At 60.9% G+C, this 18,992-nt stretch overlaps 8 protein-coding genes across 8 annotated transcripts; 3 read left to right on the plus strand and 5 right to left on the minus strand.

Moving 5' to 3' along the window:
- Positions 1-263: 263 nt before the first annotated feature.
- On the minus strand, positions 264-1,422 carry COLE_00236 (uncharacterized protein; the record flags this gene model as incomplete). Its single annotated transcript, XM_018423579.2, has 2 exons — positions 264-1,296; positions 1,343-1,422. 2 exons carry the CDS (start codon positions 1,420-1,422, stop codon positions 264-266), a joined length of 1,113 nt encoding a protein of 370 aa, XP_018277784.2.
- A 1,679-nt stretch (positions 1,423-3,101) lies between these two features.
- Positions 3,102-5,132, minus strand: COLE_00237 (uncharacterized protein; the record flags this gene model as incomplete). Its single annotated transcript, XM_018426196.2, has 7 exons — positions 3,102-3,199; positions 3,232-3,454; positions 3,494-4,280; positions 4,316-4,606; positions 4,641-4,927; positions 4,963-5,048; positions 5,081-5,132. 7 exons carry the CDS (start codon positions 5,130-5,132, stop codon positions 3,102-3,104), a joined length of 1,824 nt encoding a protein of 607 aa, XP_018277785.1.
- A 375-nt stretch (positions 5,133-5,507) lies between these two features.
- COLE_00238 (uncharacterized protein) lies at positions 5,508-6,520 on the plus strand (the record flags this gene model as incomplete). Its single annotated transcript, XM_018425801.2, has 3 exons — positions 5,508-5,630; positions 5,665-5,713; positions 5,757-6,520. The coding sequence occupies 3 exons, from the start codon at positions 5,508-5,510 to the stop codon at positions 6,518-6,520; spliced, it is 936 nt and encodes a 311-aa protein (XP_018277786.1).
- A 3,097-nt stretch (positions 6,521-9,617) lies between these two features.
- On the minus strand, positions 9,618-11,547 carry COLE_00239 (uncharacterized protein; the record flags this gene model as incomplete). Its single annotated transcript, XM_018421431.2, has 2 exons — positions 9,618-11,160; positions 11,195-11,547. The coding sequence occupies 2 exons, from the start codon at positions 11,545-11,547 to the stop codon at positions 9,618-9,620; spliced, it is 1,896 nt and encodes a 631-aa protein (XP_018277787.1).
- Positions 11,548-13,122: 1,575 nt separating this feature from the next.
- On the minus strand, positions 13,123-14,196 carry COLE_00240 (uncharacterized protein; the record flags this gene model as incomplete). The annotated part of the gene is made up of 1 exon (XM_018426775.2): positions 13,123-14,196. The coding sequence occupies one exon, from the start codon at positions 14,194-14,196 to the stop codon at positions 13,123-13,125; it is 1,074 nt and encodes a 357-aa protein (XP_018277788.1).
- Positions 14,197-14,659: 463 nt separating this feature from the next.
- On the plus strand, positions 14,660-15,574 carry COLE_00241 (uncharacterized protein; the record flags this gene model as incomplete). The annotated part of the gene is made up of 2 exons (XM_018423580.2): positions 14,660-14,770; positions 14,807-15,574. The coding sequence occupies 2 exons, from the start codon at positions 14,660-14,662 to the stop codon at positions 15,572-15,574; spliced, it is 879 nt and encodes a 292-aa protein (XP_018277789.1).
- A 372-nt stretch (positions 15,575-15,946) lies between these two features.
- On the plus strand, positions 15,947-16,885 carry COLE_00242 (uncharacterized protein; the record flags this gene model as incomplete). The annotated part of the gene is made up of 2 exons (XM_018420893.2): positions 15,947-16,060; positions 16,100-16,885. 2 exons carry the CDS (start codon positions 15,947-15,949, stop codon positions 16,883-16,885), a joined length of 900 nt encoding a protein of 299 aa, XP_018277790.1.
- A 183-nt stretch (positions 16,886-17,068) lies between these two features.
- COLE_00243 (uncharacterized protein) lies at positions 17,069-18,906 on the minus strand (the record flags this gene model as incomplete). Its single annotated transcript, XM_018426038.2, has 3 exons — positions 17,069-18,420; positions 18,533-18,684; positions 18,743-18,906. 3 exons carry the CDS (start codon positions 18,904-18,906, stop codon positions 17,069-17,071), a joined length of 1,668 nt encoding a protein of 555 aa, XP_018277791.1.
- Between the last annotated feature and the right edge of the window lie 86 nt (positions 18,907-18,992).

Raw genomic sequence — 18,992 nt, forward strand, 5'->3', positions numbered from 1 at the left:
TGTGCATATACTGCCGCCGACGAGTGTTCGCACCGGCCAAGGGTGCGTTTCCCCCCAATGCCAAGTAGCGAGTGGCAGGTAGCGAGGTTCGTGTCAGATGATTTAGTGTATAGTCAGCGGTGTGAGCACAGTCGCGCTCGCGCACAGCCGTAGAGAAGCATGTTACGTGTGTATCCAGTGTATGCCTACAGTGATGCGTGCGGTACGAGAGTCTACCCTAGCACCAGAAGCAGCTAACTGTCAGCGAGATTGTTGCGCCTTACTCACTGCTCATTCCACAGCCATTCAACGTCGTCGCTCCCCATGCCATACTGCGCGAGGGCCGGGATGTGATCTTTAGCGTTGAGAGTGTGCTCGTGCTCGTCATAGCTGCCGTTTGAACCCCATACTTCGATCTCCTCGGCGCCCTCGGCGTGGGCAGCCGCGACCAGCTGCTCAAATGAGACAGGCTGCTGAATGTGTGCGATAAGCAGGCGGAGTACGCTTGATCCCTTCTCCTTGGGCTCGACAGTGTACAAGATATAAGGCCGGTCCTTGCCCTCCCCGAAGCGCATGCCGCAGCGCTTGAGATGCCGACTTCCATCCTTTCCGATGTTGCGCGCAAAGACCTCAAGGCGCGTCGGATACTGTCGGAACCAGCCAGCCTGGGGGAGAATCGCGGCGCGGGGCCGGTCGATGGAGGGAAGCTCCTGCATCTCTTGCCGGAGCGTATCGGTTGCGGGTGCTTCGAGTTCGCCAGCGTCTTCGAGGTTCAACAACTGCGTATCTGGAGGGAGGGAGATTGGGCCGGGACCGGGGGAAGGTACTTTGAAGATCCTGTGTGGGCAGTGAACGGCGACCCACCCCGGCTCCGTCTCGCCCTTGGTGCACGTTGCGTAGTAGTCTGGCCCGACGTCCGAGTAGAGCACAGAGAATGCGGCGTCGCCAAAGAAGGCGGGTGGTGGCACACCCCACTTGGCGGGGAAGGGGGGCATGTGCTCGCGGGGAGAGAGGACGTAGTGGACAAGGCGAAGCATGTGCTTGGCATAGCCCTTGCGACGCTTGTGTGCGGGAGTGAAGACGGAAGCGATGGCGTATGTTGCTACTTCTTCGACGCGACCGCAGGGACGCTGGACTAGTGCGACACGGCGATAAGTCTCGCAGGCGGCGAGAATATCGGTCGTGCCGGGGTCAGCGCGAGGAACGAGAACCCAGGCGGTGAAGCGGCCAGGTTGCGACCAGAGATTTTCGGGCGAGTTGAGCTCATCATCGATACGCTCGTAGGCTTCTAGTGTGGCAACGCCGCGAGGTGCACCCCTGTGGGTGAGTAACTGGAAGGAAGGTGGGGCTTTACACGGCGTACCATTGTGGGTAGCAGTTGGCAGTAGCCTGGCGTTGTTGTTCGCGCGTGGCGGGGACGATTGTCAAGTCACTCAGAGACATGGAGAGGAGAAAGAGAGAGAGAGAGAGAGAGAGAGAGAGAGAGAGAGAGAGACAGATGGAGCGATTGTGCTTGGAATGAGGGAGGCCTAGTGTGGGTGGAGGGCAACGGTGTTGAGAATATTGGGAGAGTGTGTGTTGGTGCGATAAGAAGATGGAGAGTTGGAGAGATGGAGAGATGGAGAGATGAAGAGCGAATGGAAGAAGGAGAGAAGGAGACAGATGGAAGACGAACGAGGTAACTGTGATTGAAGGAGCGAGAGAGAGCGAAATGAAGAGAAGAGGTGACGAGGTACGAGGCCGCGGCGCCGAGGACTGAGCGTCTAGCAGTCTCGCGTCAAGCGCTCTTGGTGGTCTCTGGTCTTGTCGGCGTACCGGCGTTGTGAGAGCAAGGGAAGCGGAGCGGAGAGGCGGTCTTAAGCGCGTGAGATGCGCATGGCGTGTGCATGGCGTGTGCATGGCCAGATTTCTGGGGTGACGCGGTGAGTCGCGAGTTGGCATGATCGCATGACTCGGTGACGCGGTGACGATGATGGAGTTTCCATCTCCGCCGGGATCATCCCCCTGCCCAGGGGGCAAGGGAGCAGGAGGAGCGCAGGCCCGGTCCGGACCCCTCCGATCCCATTCCCCTGGCCAGTAGCGTCAGGGCTAATCCAGTTTGATCCTGTGTTTGAATGGAGTCCCACATTCATGCGCATTCAAGCATTTCTAATACAATTCAATCCCTGGCACAATCCAGAAGCCCCCTCAAGCCTCAGATGACGCGTTTGAGACCCTCGCGCCACGCGGCCACGCGGCCACGCGGTGACACGCCTGACGCAACCTCTCGCGCTCTCGCATTGCCCGATCGGGATTCGCGTCAGACGTTTGGACCCGACCCGCGCCCGCCCATGGCCCACCACTTGACCTCCATGCATTCCGCCAACCTCTTTTGTCGCCAACTCCGGCGCCGCGCCTTCCCACGCTAAAACATACCAGTTTAGAGCAAATGTTCCTGCATGTTGACTGCGCCGGGGAGGCACAATGGGGGACAAAAGGCTGAGGGAGGTGCGGCGGCCGTGACTGGGAGGGGGGGTGGGAGCCTAACGAGGTGATGCAAGAGGGGGGGCCAGTTCCAGAGTTTGGTAGAGATCTGTGCATGTTTCATGCTGCAAGCTGTTTGTTGCGAATTCCGCAGAAGACCAGCTAGACCAGAGTGCCGATGCCACGCTCGAGTCACCCGGAGCACTCTCCCATCCTCATCGCTCCAGCGCCTACCTATGATAAGCGTGTGCCCGAAAGAGAAAGGGGGGGGGCTTGAGATCGTTTACTGCCATATCTGCCATCACGGATGATTTGACGTCGCTGACGAGGCGGATAACCGCCAGATTCCATAGGTCTCAGAACACTGGCACGGAGCCGTTGCACCGTAGTCTGAAGCTGTCGACGGTGAGCGGCGTCCACGCCTGACAACGAGCTGCCACAGGGCGTCACTTTGGTCCGGGAGGAGATCACGGACGATATCATGATCGAACTTGAGACGCTCGGCGGTTGGCCGTTGATGTGACCTGGGATAAGTCCGCCGAGGCGAGGACGATCGTCACACCCCATGCCACCTGCAAACTATCGCATCCGATCTACCTTCTGAACATACATACTCTCGACTGTAGCCCATGTACCCCCTGAATTCCCACACCACACATCTACAGCTTGGCGCGCGGCGCCGCCTTCTTCTCGGCATACGCGGCGCGCACAAGCTTGCGGACGTCAGCCTTGACGATCTTGCCGTTGGCGTTACGGGCTTCGGTCAGCACTGTCTCACGGTTCACTCACGCAAGGGCTCGTCGAGGATGAGCACGATGACAGGGCGCGCGGGGTATCGGATGTGCGGGGTGACCTTTTCGATGATGCTTGCTTCGGTCGCCTGGGCCCCGGGCGCAAGCGAGACGGCCACACCGACGAGCTCGCCGAGGATGTCGTCCGGCACCGACACGGCCGCGACCTCGGCGATGCGGTCGTCCTGCGCGACGGCGTTCTCGACCTCGAGCGACGCGATCTGGGGTCAGTGCTGCACGCTGCAGGGTGGACGACTCACGTTTTCGCCGCCGCGGATGATGATGTCCTTGTGGCGGTCGGAGAGGTGCACGAACCCGTCGGGGTCGATCATCCCGACGTCGCCCGTGTCCATCCACCCTTCGACGAGGACCTCGGCCGTCGCCTTCGGGTTGTTGAGGTACTCCTTCATGATGTTGGGGCCGTATGCGAGGATGATGCCCGCCTCGCCCTGCGGCAGCTCCTTGCGCGTCTCGGGATCCACGATCTTGATCTTGCAGATCGGGAGGACGGGGCCGATGCTCGTGGGCCGCTCCACATAGTCTTGGCCCAGGACGGAACAGTGCGGCGCGTTCGTCTCCGTCATGCCCCACCCGTGGCCGAGCATGGCGTTCGGGAAGCGTTTCTTCAGATCGCCGGCCAGGCGCTTGGCGGGCGGCGCGCCGCCGTAGCCTACAGACGTGAACTGGTGGTCCTTCGGCAAGAGGGGCGACTGGAGGATTGCCGTCGCGATGGCGGGCACGCCACCGATCGACTGCACGTTCTCCTGCGTAATGAGCTTGACGGCGTCGGCGACCGACCAGCGGCGCTGGAACACGAGCTTGTTGCCGCTCTTGATCGCCGCGACGAGGATCGAGAGGCAGCCCGTCGCGTGGAAGAGCGGGATGGAGAGCAGTGACGTTGACTGCTCCGTGGGCATGAGCGCCGCGAGGTCAGCGAGGCTGCCGCCGGCGCGGAGGACTGCGCGGACAAGCGGCACGATGCCTGAGATGACGACGTGCAGCTGCGTCCACTGCGTCGAGAGCACGGCTTTGGGGTACCCGGTGGTTCTGATGTCAGCAGCCTTGGGGGGGGGAGGACTCACCCCGAAGTGAAGAAGATGATGCCGTCGCTGTCGCCGTTGAGCTTCTCGACACCGCGCCCGGTAATCACATCCTGCACGAGCTGCGGCGAGACCTTGTCGGCGTCGATCTCGCCAACATTGTCGCGCACCAGCTGGTCGAGATGCGCGACGCTCGACCAACAGTACACGGGGCCGACATTCTTGGCCTTGAGCTCGGTCGTGAGGCCGGCGAGCTGCTGCGCCATCTTGACGTCGACGAGCACAAGCTTGGGCGTGCACACGGCGAGGCAGTGGATCTGGGCATCGTCCGTGCTGCGATCAGCGCTTCTTCAATTCTGAAACTCACAGTGTGGCGTTAAGCAGGACGGGCGAACCACCAATAAGAAGAATGGCGAGCCACGTCACGATCCAGCCCGTCGTGTTGCCGCCACCGACGGCGACGCGGTCGCCGTACACCACGCCCTTGGAGCGCAGCCACGCCCCGCACTGCACGGCGCGGTCCCACAGCTGGCCATAAGTGACGTGCTCGCGGTCGTCGTACTCCGCCGGCTCGGGGAGCGGGGACGAGACGAACACGCGGTCCTTCCACTCCTGGAACAGCGGCGTGAGGAACTGCCGGAAGTTGTCTGGGTTCTGGCATCAGCGAACGCGGTATAGCAGCAGCGCACATGCTTCCACGCCTTGTACGGGCGCCCGTCGATGACCTTGTCAATCATCTCGAACGGCGAGCCCGGCGCCGTCATGATCGCATCGCCTGCCGTCAGCCACGCTCCCGTCGCAACTCACACTCGGCGACCGTGCGCTTCGCTGCCGACTTGGTGGGGATTACGGCTGGCATATTGTTGTGGAGGGGAAGAGGGCACAAGGGGGCGCGACACGACTGCTTAAAGCCAAGAGGCTGGTGGCCGGCCGCCGAGCGACAGCGACGAGCTAGGCGAGCATTGCAAGGGACGCTACGATGCTCACCTCATGCTGCTTGTCGGGTATCGGCTAGCACCGACCCAGTGCCACAGTCTGGGGTCGCGGGGCCCGCGATCAGCAGTGCCTTGTCGCCCACTGCCGGCGGTTATCTCCGCCAGAATCGATTACCGGCCATGCGGCCACCGGTTAGTATTCGCGGTATGCCCGATGCCGACATGCCGAAGCGTCTTAATAAGTCGTGGGCAGATGCTCGCACGTCGCAGGCAGCTTCTTACCTTCCCATCTAGACACCATGACAAACAACGGCGGCGCAGGCTACGAGTACCCCCCTCAGCCCGTTACGTGGCTGAAGCGCGATGCGCTCCTCTTCGCCAACTCGATCGGCGCGACCGCCGACGAGCTCCACTTCCTCTACGTGAGTGCGCGATGTGGCCAGCGCTGACAGCCAGGAGCTGCACCCCAAGTTCCAGGTGTTCCCGACCTACCCCACCATTCTTCGTGAGTCAGCGTGCACAATCGCCTTTCTTCCCGCTGACCGCAGCTTTCAAGAAGACCACTCCTGAGGTTATCGACTTCTACGCCGCCAAGGAGTCTGCCGTCGTCCCGGGCCTCCCCAAGCTCGACGTGCGCCGCGTGCTCGACGGCCAGCGCCACCTCAAGTTCCTCAAGCCGCTCCCGCCTACGTCCGAGGGGCGCAAGTTTGAGCTGCGCAACAAGATCACGGGCGTGTGGGACAAGGGCAAGCCCGGCACCGTGATGGACACGCAGGCGAACCTCGTCGACGCCGAGACTGGCGAGGTGTACACCGAGATCCACGGCTCAGCGTTCTACGTCGGCCAGGGTGGCTGGGGCGGCCCCAAGGGCCCCGCCGCCGTCAACTACCCCCCGCCCAAGGACAAGGCGCCGGACGCGACGTTCTCGGACCAGACCGACGCCATGACCCCCATCCTGTACCGCCTCAACGGCGACTACAACCCGCTGCACATCGACCCCTCGATCGGCGAGAAGATGAACTTCGGCGGCGTCATCATTCACGGACTGTACTCGTGGAACGCGACCGCGCACGGCCTCCTCAAGGCGCTTGGCGGCAGCGACCCCGCCAACCTCAAAGAGTACCAGTGCCGTTTCGCATCGCCCGTCATCCCAGGTGACAAGCTGACCACCTCTGTGTGGCGCATGGGCAAGCCCGACGCGAACGGCTTCGAGGAGGTCCGCTTCGAGGTCAAGAACCAGAAGGGCAAGGTCGTGCTCTCCAACGGCCGCGCCGTTATGAAGGTTGTCGGCGGAGACAAGGCCAAGCTTTAGGTAAAACAGGAAGAAGCATGTATTGGGTGTCAGCGGGCTCAGATCCAGCGACGGCAGCAGCTTGTTGAAGGTCAGATCTGCATCATCTCACACTACCGCACTCAGCTTGATGCGACGGACCTCCGCACATCTTCTGCGCACGCTTGCGCGCCATCACCACTTCATACAGATCACATCAGCTGGCGGCGGCGTTGCAGTACATGCAAAAACGCGAACCGGTTATCGGCGACGCTACGTAGTCGCACGGCACTGGTGTGAGCGGCTCAAGCACGTCACTCACTGTTACCGGGGCGGTTGGGGCAGAAGTCAGGCATGATGGGCAGGTGCTGATGTTGACTATGAAGCTGAAATGTGATGAAGAGTGAGTTGGTGAAGCAGCAACTTATATACACACCATGACAAGGACTACGGCCTGTCAGTTCGGGGAGCGAGTGTACAAAGGGGCGTAATGGAGCGAAAGGACATTACATGGCTTGCACAGAAGCACAGCGGCGACGCCACCACCGAACCGGAAGCGGACGAACCTTGATGCAGCATTCCCAGCATTGCTCCTACTACAGTCTTGCCCGCCATCATAGCTTCCCAAAATTCACTGATTCAGTGGTTTCGTCCTTTGTAGTGATCTCGCACATTGTCACGCTTTGGTCACTTGCCTTAATTTTACACTACCGCCACCGTGGCTTGTACATGTGCGCCATTACGCACGTGAGTCTGATCCCTTCTATTGAGACTGGATAGGTATCCATGCATGATGGATAAACCACAACTCACAAACCACCGGTGCGACATCCTGCCCCACTCTTAGGCTTTTGTGAAGGTCGGCATGGCAGATTCAAGATGTTGCAGACACAAAATAATCACGCTCGTGTGTCTGCTGGGCAGAGTGCAACCCATGGCATAAAAGGAGCGGGGTACGAGACCAAAAATACCGCAGAGTTGAGCCTGAAAACCGCTGACATGCATGGAAGTGTACAGGAGTGCTGCGACTGCCCGCATAGTCCGCAGCACCCGGGCCAGTACACGCTGTCATTGGCGGTGCGGTCTCTCACCCGCGCACTTGATGCCGCACCGGGCACAATGCCACCTTTTGTCACTCGCGGTCTTGCTCAACTCCATGCGGCAGAGCCTCACTAGCGTCAGCTCGCTTGATAACTGGCCCACGGTCAGGGCAATGGTGGGGGATATCGCAGCTGCCGTGACGGTCGTTCCTTATCGGACGGCGAGGGATGCGCATGGTTGATGGGTGGAGGAGGGGGCGGCCCATAAGGATTCGGTTGGTTGATGGCGGGGCGCCATGTATATTGATATGTACATCGTCACATCATTTTAAATGGATAGGCGGCCCATGATGCGGTAGATCGACCCGCAACTTCTGATCGCACATACCCTGCGGCACAAGTATCGAGGATCAGCGATTGCTCACGGATGATACAGTCGTCCAGTCTTCCGCCCCCGGCTTCGCCCGTCATTCGAGTCCGCCTGCTACCCTCCCAGCCCGCGGGCCCATCGGTAGGCTTCCAACCTATGCATCTACTCCTCCAGCTGCTTCGGACTGCACAGGAACGACTTCTCGCCGTCGCAGACACGCGAACAGCGGTCGCAGAAGTAGTTTACCGCGTTGTGCAGGTTGATGTACGGGTGCATGGCGCAGAGTTTTCCTCAGGTCAGTCATGTCCTCTTCAACGTGCCGCAGGGCCAGCTCACCGTCCTTTGGGCAGAAGTGCAGGCTCACGCAGTCGCCGTGCTGCCGCATCTTGGGGAGAGGCTGGCGTGTGAGGTGCTTGGCGATGATGTAGGCGTGGTACATCATGGTGAAGTGGGAAGAAGAGAATGATCTAGTCCTGCAGCGCGATGCGTGGAGAACTGCGCCCTGCGCCCCGGTTCGACCGGCTTCGCATTCATCGGTCGATGATGTGTGTACTCGCGGATCTATATGCTCTGTGTACGCCCGCCTTGCTCACTAGCCTTAACAAAGTATGAACCCCAGGAGTACCGACAGTGAATTCGTGGGTGGCCATGTCCAAGAAGCCCGAGGGGATGTATTCAGCGAAGGGCGGAGGACAGGGGCGTAGCATGAATGATTTCTATGCGAGAATGCTCGACTCGGGAATCGGGCTACCTGCACCGCAAGGCTCGCTGGCATGAACTCAGATACGCGCAGCACGCGTGAAGTGGATGTGATGTTACTCCAACGTCTGTTTCGTCCTTTGTTTGCACGGTATTAGTCTGCTGTGACGACACGCCATCAGTGTGTATATATATATGTGGGTTTCAGCCGTTCCGAAATTTTGGTCCTCCCTGATGAGCATGCGATTTCACAGACTACATCCTCCTCAGCACCAGCACGTACATCACATCAGCTATGATAATCAAACGTTCCTATCATAGTTTATGTCTTAAACCACTCTAAATAACCACTCTAAATCCAGATGCGGTGCAAGTCCGGCAAAAAATGGTGCAGTGATAGATTTGGCATCCTCAGTGAAGACTGTGGAATTGAATTTTGCAGAATCGTTTGAGTTAGCACGAAAAGCTTGATGCTCACCGGTCCAGCATGGGTGGTCTTGGTGACAGTACTCGTGGTAGGTTATGATGAAGGAGGCGCGAGTGTGGATTTGCGAATGGCATTCAGCCTGAGGATGTGAGCAGCTGGGCCCAGAATGCAGGTCACGCCGAGATGGGTGATTTGGCATCGCCCACTCGAAACCAGAAGTTGCGTCGTTGTTTTCCAAGCACGGTCAGCGTGTTTGTCTAAGTGGCTTAATCAGGACCGAGCGTTCGCACTTAACGCTCCATGACCAGGGCAGATCATGGGCGCGAGAGAGCGGCGTCGCACACAACGGTATCTTCCTCCCCCTTGAACAGAGGAGCGAGCGATGAAGTGGCAGGAATGTGCGTGCCGGGCGAACACCAGAAAAGATCTGTGCATAGCGGCGTCATCATACAACACGCGCAAAGTGTGCACGGACGTGGTCCCGCACTGGTACCTCCAGCAGACCTGCGTGCACCGCGTCGGCTCTGACATAAACGCTGCATTACCCTACGATGACTGCTGACAACAACTAACCCTGCTGACGTGCACCCCATTCCTTCGCTCTCAAGCTGCCACAGCTACAGGCTTGCCGTCAAACTCGATCCCCTCAAACTTGCCGTTGGTGCGCCAGTCGTCGATGTACTCGAAATACTTGTGCGACCCGTGGGGATAGCGACCGCCGTCCAGGCGCTGCTTGAGACCCTCCTCGTGTCCCTCATTGTTATAGTAGCCAGGAGTGCACTCTGGCCCGCCGGTAATCTTGTTCGTGTTCGAAAGGACGAGCTTGACCCAGTCCTCCTGCGCCTTCTCAGATGTCTCGATGACCTTCGTGCCGAGCTCCTTCTCCTTCTTGAGCATGGCCGCAATCGTCAATCCCGCGTCCGTGAAGTTACTTGTGACGTTGCTGATGAGCGAGGCGCCCTGGAAGATGCCGACGATGAAAAGGTTGGGGAAGTCGCGCACGTGCATGCCCTGGTAGGACTTCATGCCCTCGGCCCAGGCGTCAGAGAGCGCAAGGCCGTTGCGACCGAAAACCTCGAGCCCGGCGCGCGACGTGTATGACGAGGAGAACTCGAAGCCGGTGGCGTAGATGAGCACATCCAGCTCATAGTGCTTGCCGTTCGCCCAGACGCCCGTCTCGTCGACGCGGTCGACACCCTTGCCGTCAGTGTCGACCAGGTGCACGGTGGGAATGTTGAACGTCTCGAGGTACTCGTCGTGGAAGCATGGGCGCTTGCAGTACTGGCGGTACCAGGCCTTGAGGGCGTCGGCGGTCTTCTTGTCCTTTACAACCTCATCGGTGCGCGCACGCACGGCAGTAGTGTACTCGTCGTCGGAGAGGTGGTACGCCTTCATGTAGTCGGCGAAGCCGAGATCGGCGGGGTTCTGGCCCTTCTTCATCGCCTCCTCAACCATGCGGGCGGTGATGCGCTTGACACTGTCGGTCCACCCGTCGTGGACGTAGTCGACGTCGGCGACACCAGTCGACATGAGGGTAACAAAGTTGGAGAGCCACTTGGCCTGCCAGCCCTTGTCGAGCTTGGCGAACCACTCGGGGTCGATCTCGTGGTTACCGCGGACGGCGACGGCACTCGCGGTACGCTGAAAGACGAAGAGCTCGCCCGAGTCACGCCCGAGCTGGGGGATGCACTGCACAGCCGTGGCACCAGTGCCGATGATGCCGACACGCTTGTCCTTGAGCTTCTCAAGGACCTCACCGTTCCATCCGCCTCCCGTAACCCCAAAGTCCCAGCGCGCGGTGTGCATGGCAGGCCGCTGGAACTTCTCGAGACCGGGCACGCCGGGCAGGTGGGGCTTGTTCAGGGGCCCGGTGCCCATCGCGACGTGCGTAGCGGTAAAGTTGTCGCCCTCCTTGGTCTTGACGCGCCAGCACTGCCCCGCCTCCTCCCATGTAAGGCTCTCGAGGTGCGTGCTGAACAGCGCGTGCTCGTACAGCCCGTAGTGTGTGGCGATACGCTGCGCATGCGCGAGGATCTCAGGCCCGCGGACATACTTGGCGCTGGGGCGGGTGCCAACCTCCTCAAGGAGGGGAAGGTAAACCATGGCGGCCGTGTCGCACATGGCGCCGGGGAAGCGGTTCCAGTACCTGACGTTAGCCAACATTGGAGGGTAGCACTCACCAGACGCCGCCAAAGTTACCGCCCGAGTCGAGGATGCGCATGTTGTTGAACCCGGCCTCCTTCAGACGGGCGCACACGCTGAGCGCGGCGAAGCCGCCGCCAAGGAAGAGGAAGTCAACGTGGTCGGAGAGGGGTGCGCGGGGCTTAACCTCGGTGTACGGGTCCTTGTCCTCGGAGAGCTTGAGGATGCCCTGCAGAGGCTTGTACTGCTGCGCGCCGTCAGCGCGAATGCGCTTGTCGCGCTCCTCGAGGTACTTTGCGCGGAGGGCGGCACGCTCCTCCTCGGTGACGACCTCGACCGGCTTGATCTGCTCCGGCACGCTCTCGGGGACGGGGATGGCTTCGATTGTCATTGTGTTTGTTGGGCAACCGAGAGCGCCGATGAGAAGATGTATATAGTCGCCATGCCCATCCGCAAGCGATCGCGCATCCGGGTATAGATCAGGTTGCCGAATTGCCCGGGCTGTCGGGCTTCCCCGTGCTATCACTCAGCTGACTGAGACATGCAAGCTCTGTCTTGGCCTTTACTCGAGTGCTGCTGGAGCGCGGGGACGCGACATCCCCACAGGCACATCGCTCCTAGCCGGGGCCCGCTTCTGTGCATTCCACCCCGGGGGCCGCTGATACGTCTACTCGAGGACAAGGTAGCATGTACCGCCGGCTCCAGCATCGTTTAGCATCGGCCCCGCTCGAGACCAGAGGCTTGGCGTTTCCTAGACGCAGGCCGTCCCCGAACTCCGGCCACAAGGGGTCAGCGGAGTCAGTACCCCGCGGCCTCGACTTCGCCTTGCGCCTTGCGCCGCGGGGAGTCGAGAGCTCGACCGACGATACCGGCTTGGATGATCCGGTTGTGAAAGCACCCGGAGGTCGCCGAGATAGTGACCGATTTGGCTCTCCATGTACCCCAAGCACAGCAGAATCCACGTCGCTTCATCCCTCCTCTGCTTAAATAACAACATATCTCACTCTACTTTCACAGCAATTACTGCGGTCACTGCGACGCAAAGAGAGGCTGCATCGCACTTGACTTTTGCCGAGACCCATTCCGATGATATTGGCCTCGCAATACAGCTTGTCCATGCGCTTCCTCCGAACCACCCGCCAAGCCTACCGATTGCACCATGCTCTATTGGCCCACCAGTCATGAGGAAAACCCAGTGAATCGCATAGACAAAACATCAGATGGGGAGAGTCCAGCTCAATCCCGCCGTCTAGCAATCGGCGCCGCAGTACACGCAGGCATTGCCTCGTCCCAGCTTGCAGGTGTCTGCCATCAGTGCCGTGCTGCGAGGACATCTCCGTCAGGGCGAGCTTACTACCCGAGTTGTTGCCCCACGGATCGCCGCCACAGGTCATCGCGGATTTCCGTGCTGTAAAGAGGAGCGGACGCGAACGATCAATAGAATGAACGGGTCATATATGTGGCGAGATGGGCTCGCAGGAGTGTGTGCGAAAAGAGCAAGCAAGGGTCAGTCGAGCTTGGGCCGTCTGATATGTCTCTGGGTGGCGAAACGCCCTGCAGCACGCCCCGCCCGTCAAAACAGAGTGCTGGGAGAAGCATCCTTAGTGTGCCGTTGCTAGCGCCACATCTCTGCACAAGCACACGTCTTTCACTCTTCTGCCCGCACCCGCACTACTATAGACAAGTGTTCCCGCCGTGGAAGGCTTAGATTGCTTCAGCAAGGAAAAGGAATATCCACTCCCCCCCCCTCCCCCTCTACACCGTCGGCGATCTGCTCGGTTGAGGCGGCCGGTACGCTGCATCGGCAGGGGCGTGGTACACCAGGTTCACCAGGTCCACCAGGTTGGCCGTAACCTCGGCCGTCAGGCGTCATCTGGTGTCAGTTCTCCATCCTACCCTTCCTTGTCCACGTCTGCGTCCATCTCTGCGCTACGTCCGCACTTCCACCCGCCGATACTCACTCCTGTCAATGTGTTCCAGCGCGATCGGCTGGCGCGGATTCTGGAATTGCCGTGTTGCGCGAAGATGCGGTCATAGGCTCGGAGGGGAATCGGGCGAGCGCTTCCTTCACGAGGCGCTCCATGTCCACAGTGGTGTACCCCGGCCACCCGTGAAGCTTCTCCCTCCAGTCGGGCGGCACGCTGTGTGCACCATACAGCGCCCCAGCGAGAGCTCCCGCAATAGCCGCGATGGTGTCGGTGTCGCCCAGACCTTTGACCGCAGCAACGAGAGTAGAGCGAGCGTCGCTGCCGGAGCGGACGGCGATCCACGCGCACTGCAGTGCCGTCACGACCCAATTGTTCTTGATGAAGTCGTAAGTCGTGCCCTTCTCCGCGGCGTCCAGACGCTCGGCCCACAGCGCCCGCCGATCCTCCGGTAGATACACTAGCTGCCCGCGCAGGTCGGCTTGACCCGTCAGCACGGCGTGCCGGATCGCGAGGGACCAGAGGACGGCGGCGTCCCCGGCGTCCGGCTCGTGGTGTGTTAGCCGCGCCTGTTTTCTCGCGGCGTCTGCGAGCCTGTTCCCATCCTCCGGACCAAGGTATCCAAGCGCAAGTGGCCCAACGCGCATCAGGCATCCGTTACCAGCGCCTCGTCCCAATGACTCTTGAACCTCTGCCGCCTCCTCGGTCATCCTAACATGTAGCGGCCGCACCGCCTGGTGATCGGACTGAACGCCTTCTTGGCCGCGGAGGACCTGCACAAAGACAAGTAATGTCTGACGTCCGATGCCCTTGCCCGCATCCGGGCCCTCTGTGCCCCACTCTAGCCAGCGAGCGCCGACATAGTCCAGCCCGGCCCCCGTGGAGACGTCCAGTCCGCGCGCGTTCGCCTCCAGCAGCGGGATGGCCATCGCGGTGTCGTCTGTCCACTCGCCCTGCTCCCAGGCCTCGGACGAAGTGAAATGCACAGGGGCGCCCGCGGCAAGCGCTTCCTGCATGGTCTCGCTGGTCTCGTAGGGCGCCCCCAGCGCGTCGCCGGCTGCCGAGGCGAGTACGACGCCGAGCGCTCGGTCAAAGAGAGTCAGGGCGTGCGACATGGATGCGCCGAGGGAATGAGTTCGTTTGGGGATTCCTGGGAGGAGAAAGAGGGTGCAGTAGCGAACAGAGAAGTGGAAGAAGACGGGATGCTGGTGGCGAAGATATCGACGTGACGAGAAGAAGAGTAGCACGAGGAAGCGCTGAGTAGATATGTTGATCCTTGTGTTATCTCGGATCCGGCCCACCAGCTCACGCTCCACGTGGCCTCCGCATCAACGTTCTGGCGATGCAAAGCTTTACTCGACGCCAGCGTCCATGAAATGTTATGTACATAGGCAGCGCTCTCGGAGAGAGCGCGGGGTGTGCTGATGCCAGTGGAGGTGATGTCGCGCGGCCCATTGATCTTGGCAGTGGAGTCCGGATCGGAAAGCCGAAGTCATGTGTTTGATGGCCGACGGCGACTCGCCGCTCTCAACATCTCCCAGCTCCCACGCTCCGCTGTTCTCGACCGCATCATTCACGATGTCCTACTCCAAGTACATCCTCATTACGGGCGGGACCAGCGGCATCGGGCTGGAGGGGGCACGCGTCCTCTCCGCCGACCCAACCCTACACATCACGGTGACAGGGCGGGTGGGTCGCCTCCGCTCCGTCAGCCGCTGACACCAGACGTCGCCCGGCGCGCTTCCCGCCAACGTCGAGTTCGTGGCGTGTGATCTCGCGGATCTAGACGCGGTGCGCGCCTTCTGCGCGAGCTGGACGCGCCCGCTATCCGCGCTCATCCTCAACGCCGGCGTGATGATGGCGTCCCGATCTATGCTCAGCGACCTCGAGTCGACCTTCGCTATCAACCACGTCGGCAACGCCGCCCTCTTCTTCGGCATCAAAGCACACCTCACGCCCGACGCGCGCGTCATCGTCGTTAGCTCCGAGCTGCATAGCGGCGAGGCGCGCGCAGGCCGACCCAATTGGACGACGGCGGCGGAGGCCGCGGCCGCTAGCCTGCCCGAGATGCAGAGTGGCATGACGCTGTACGCCAACTCCAAGCTCGCGAACATGCTCTTCTCGCACGCGCTGTCCCGCCGCGCACCCGAGGGCTGGGCCGTCATCGCGTGGACGCCCGGCTTCGTCCCCGCCGGCGGGAGCAAGCTCAGCCGCGACCGCGGCATGTTGGCCACCATCGGGATGCCGGTCGTCGCGGCGCTGCTGGGGCTCATGGGTGCGCTTGGGCGCCCCATGGCATCGCTCTCGACGGTGCCGTGCAGCGGCAAGGCGCTCGCCGAGCTCGTCACGGGCCCAGAGCATGCGTGTGAGAAGGGCGTGTACTACCAAATCGAGAAGAAGGGAGAATCGAGTGCACAGAGTCGTGATGTCGCACTCCAAGACGAGTTGTGGGAGTGGACTATCCACAGACTTGGCGTCGATAGCAAGATTTAGGTCGGCCAGAAGCAAAAGGCCGAGGCGCGGTGTTAGCGTCTATCTTATCACCGGCGGGCATGCTTCGTGGCGCTCGTGGCGCATGCATGACTCCGCATACAATGCATGTATGTATGAAGGTTTGGCTTGGCGATGACGCGCTCGAGGGCCGAAGACCGAGAAATGGACCGAGCACGTATCGGTTTGTCGAGATAGGGCTGTGGTCAGCACATTTGACGCGAACATGACCGAGCAGCTTGGTAAGGCGGCGCACACCGATTTGTTCTCGTACTCTCCGCATCCCGTTCCGCCGGATGCCGCCTGCCTTAAAGGCGCCGCCGCGGCTCGTCGTCAACCCAACCGCCCACTCACAGTTTTCTCATCCTCGCCACCATGTCTGCTCCAGCTTACTACATCGTCACGGGCGGCACGTCCGGCATCGGCCTCGAGGCCGCCAAAGCGCTGGCGTCAGCCAAGCCGAACGATAAGGTTATCATCACGGGCAGAGTGCGTACCCTGGAAGGCTGGAAACAGCGCTGATATCAGTCCAAGCCGCAGGTGCAGCTTCCCCCGAACATCGAGCTGCGCACATTCGACCTCGGCAGCGTCGCGGAGATCAACGCCTTCGTCGACGGCTGGGAGCACCCCGTCTCGGCACTCCTCCTTAACGCCGGCCTTGTCACCGGGGGAAAAACGACGTACATCGACGGCGTGGAGCGTGCCTTTGCCGTGAACCACCTGGGCGGCGCGGCGCTCTTCTTCGCCCTCTACAAGAAGGGTCTGCTCACGGAGGACGCGCGCATCATCCTCACCAGTAGCGGCATGCACGACTCAGAGATGGTCGGCAACCCCGCCAAGCCGCACTGGGAGAGCGCAGCGGCCGTCGCGGCCGCGAAGGGGCCCGAGGCCGACCCTACCGTGCAGTACAGCAACACCAAGCTCGCCAACGTGCTCTGGGCGCATGCGCTGTCGCGACACGCCGAGGAGAAGGGCAAGCGCTGGACGATCGCGGCATACGACCCCGCTTTCGTGCCCGGCGGTGGCTCAAAACTCACCCGCGAGGGCGGTGTCGTCAAGGCCTTCATGTTCGGGGTGATGAGCTACATCCCCAGCCTCGTCACCCTCATGACAGGCATTGTCACCTCGACTGGGCCACGCAGCGGCAAAGCACTTGCCGACCTTGCGATCGGCGACGCACACAAGAACGAGAAGATGGCCTACTACCAGCTCGAAAACAAGGTGGAGAGCAGCAAGCAGAGCCACGACATCGCGCTGCAAGATGACCTCTGGGACTGGACGAACCAGAAGCTCGGGGTCAAGACGAGTCTGTAATCGATAGCTCACATGTATCTGATAGCGCTTGTTAAGCATTCAAGCGAGGTATGCTCATTCCGAGATCTGAGCGCGATAGCGAACAACATACCCGATATCACTTGCATTCCACTACGGCTGGACTAATACGACAACATCCTCCTCACCATCCCCACAAAATCCTAACAACCTTACAACTCACTATTACCAGTTAATGACCTTGCGGTAGTATGGCGCACCGCTCTTGCGCAGCCTCTTGCCATACTTGAGCATGAGGAGGTACGTGATGTTGATGACGGTAGCCATCGCTGCGGCAGTGGTGCCGTACACGAGGAAGCCTGCCTCGAACGCCCAGGGCGTGATGACATAATTGAACGCGAACGTGATGGTGAGGGCCATAACAATGACGGCCTGGACGTACGGGCCGCAGTGCTGTGTCTCGGCCTGCGGGCCGTGGCGATTGTGCTCGTCGGGCTCGAGAGAGTGGAAGCTGTCGAACGCGTACGTGATGCTGAGCAGCGTTGCGAGCGGGCCCGAGATGGTGAGGACAAACTCGCCGAGGACGAACACGATCCAGTGTGCGCCGTAGTACGGTCCAAGGCCCATCATGAGGAGGCCGAAGGGGGCGAGGATCGTGGGGAGCAGCATGAGCTTGAGCTTGTGCTCGGGCTCTGAGATGCCGTGATTTTTGCGCGCCTCCCAGATCGTGAACTTGTCCACGACGTATCCGCCGGCGACCGCGCCGGGGATGATGGCGATGAGCGGCGACACGAAGGTGAGCCCGACCATGTTCGGCGCCATGTTGTAGGGCTCGACGCTGAGGACGCCCGAGGTGAGCGCGACCATGCCGTTGTAGAAGACCTGGTAGAGGGCGAAGATGGCGCCGCACCACAAGATGATTGGGAGGCGGAGGAGGGCGAGCGGATACACGATGCCGCGCCACATGAGACCGCCGGCGTTGGGAGACATTGTGAACATCTTCCAGGGGCGCGGCCCAGGCCAGGGCGTGACGAGGCGGTCGAACGAGTGCACGACGTTGGTTTCGGAGCTCTCGACCGCGTGCGTGATGCCCTTGTCTTTGTCCTCGTCATCGACGGGCGCGACGCTCGCACGCGTCACGTTCTTATCGTCGCCGACTTGGTTGACGACTTGCGCCTCGGTGACCACAACTGGGGCGGCAACACGGCGGAAGTTGGTCTCCTCGAGGAACACGAAGAGGACAATCGCGACGAGCAGCATGGCGCCTCCACCGAAGTAGGGCGGCGCCTTCCATCCCAGCCCGGTGTAGATGAAGCCGGAGAGGATGGGGGAGCCGAGCGCACCGCCGTACGTCGCGGCGACGTAGATGCCGAGCGGGAGGCCGCGCTCGTGGTAAAAGAAGGTGTCGGTGAGGGAGAGCTCAGGGAGGACGAAGAGTGGACTGCCGACGAAGCCGAGGTAGACGCACGCGCCGTACCATTCCCCGAGAGATGAGACGCGCGTCACCCAGAAGGGGTAGACGGCACAGCCGATGATAGAGAGAATGTAGACGGGGCGCTTGCCGATGCTCAGTGCGACTGGTGTGAGCGGGGTTTACCCGGGGGATTAGGAAGGAGTGAGGCTAGACCGATGCGCGATTTCATAGAAATCCGTCGGAGGCCGGTGCTGAGCCTTTCACTATGTACTCACGGGCCTGTGTGAAGAGTTGGAAAATACCCAGGCAGAGATAGACGTATCCGACACCCGAGTTGAGGTCAGCGAGCGTGAGACCCGTCTCCTCGCTGACGGGCACGTAGATGGCTGCCAGGCATCCGGTAGCGAAGCAGAACGAGATGGTGTAGCTGAGGTCAGTTTCGAGAACGAGGGGGACTGTGCCGACCTGGACTGGTGGCAACTCACAGAACAATACACGCAAGTTGGATACGCTTGCGTCCCGGGGACCAGTTGAGCGGGTCATTGGGGTCGGCGCTGGGCTCTGGCACGAGCGTAAAGTTGTTGGCGGCGACGACCTCGCCCGACTCGTCGAGGATCCGCGTTGTACCCGGCACGTCTAGTTCTGTCATGGTGGGGATCAGTGAGGCGTCAGCAGGTCAGTCGCAGTCTTAAGACGCATTGGACTGGACCTGGTCCTATCCTGCATTGAGCGGGT

This window comes from Cutaneotrichosporon oleaginosum, assembly GCF_008065305.1.
Source record: "Cutaneotrichosporon oleaginosum strain ATCC 20508 chromosome Unknown ATCC20508_contig01, whole genome shotgun sequence".
Lineage (NCBI taxonomy): Eukaryota > Fungi > Basidiomycota > Tremellomycetes > Trichosporonales > Trichosporonaceae > Cutaneotrichosporon > Cutaneotrichosporon oleaginosum.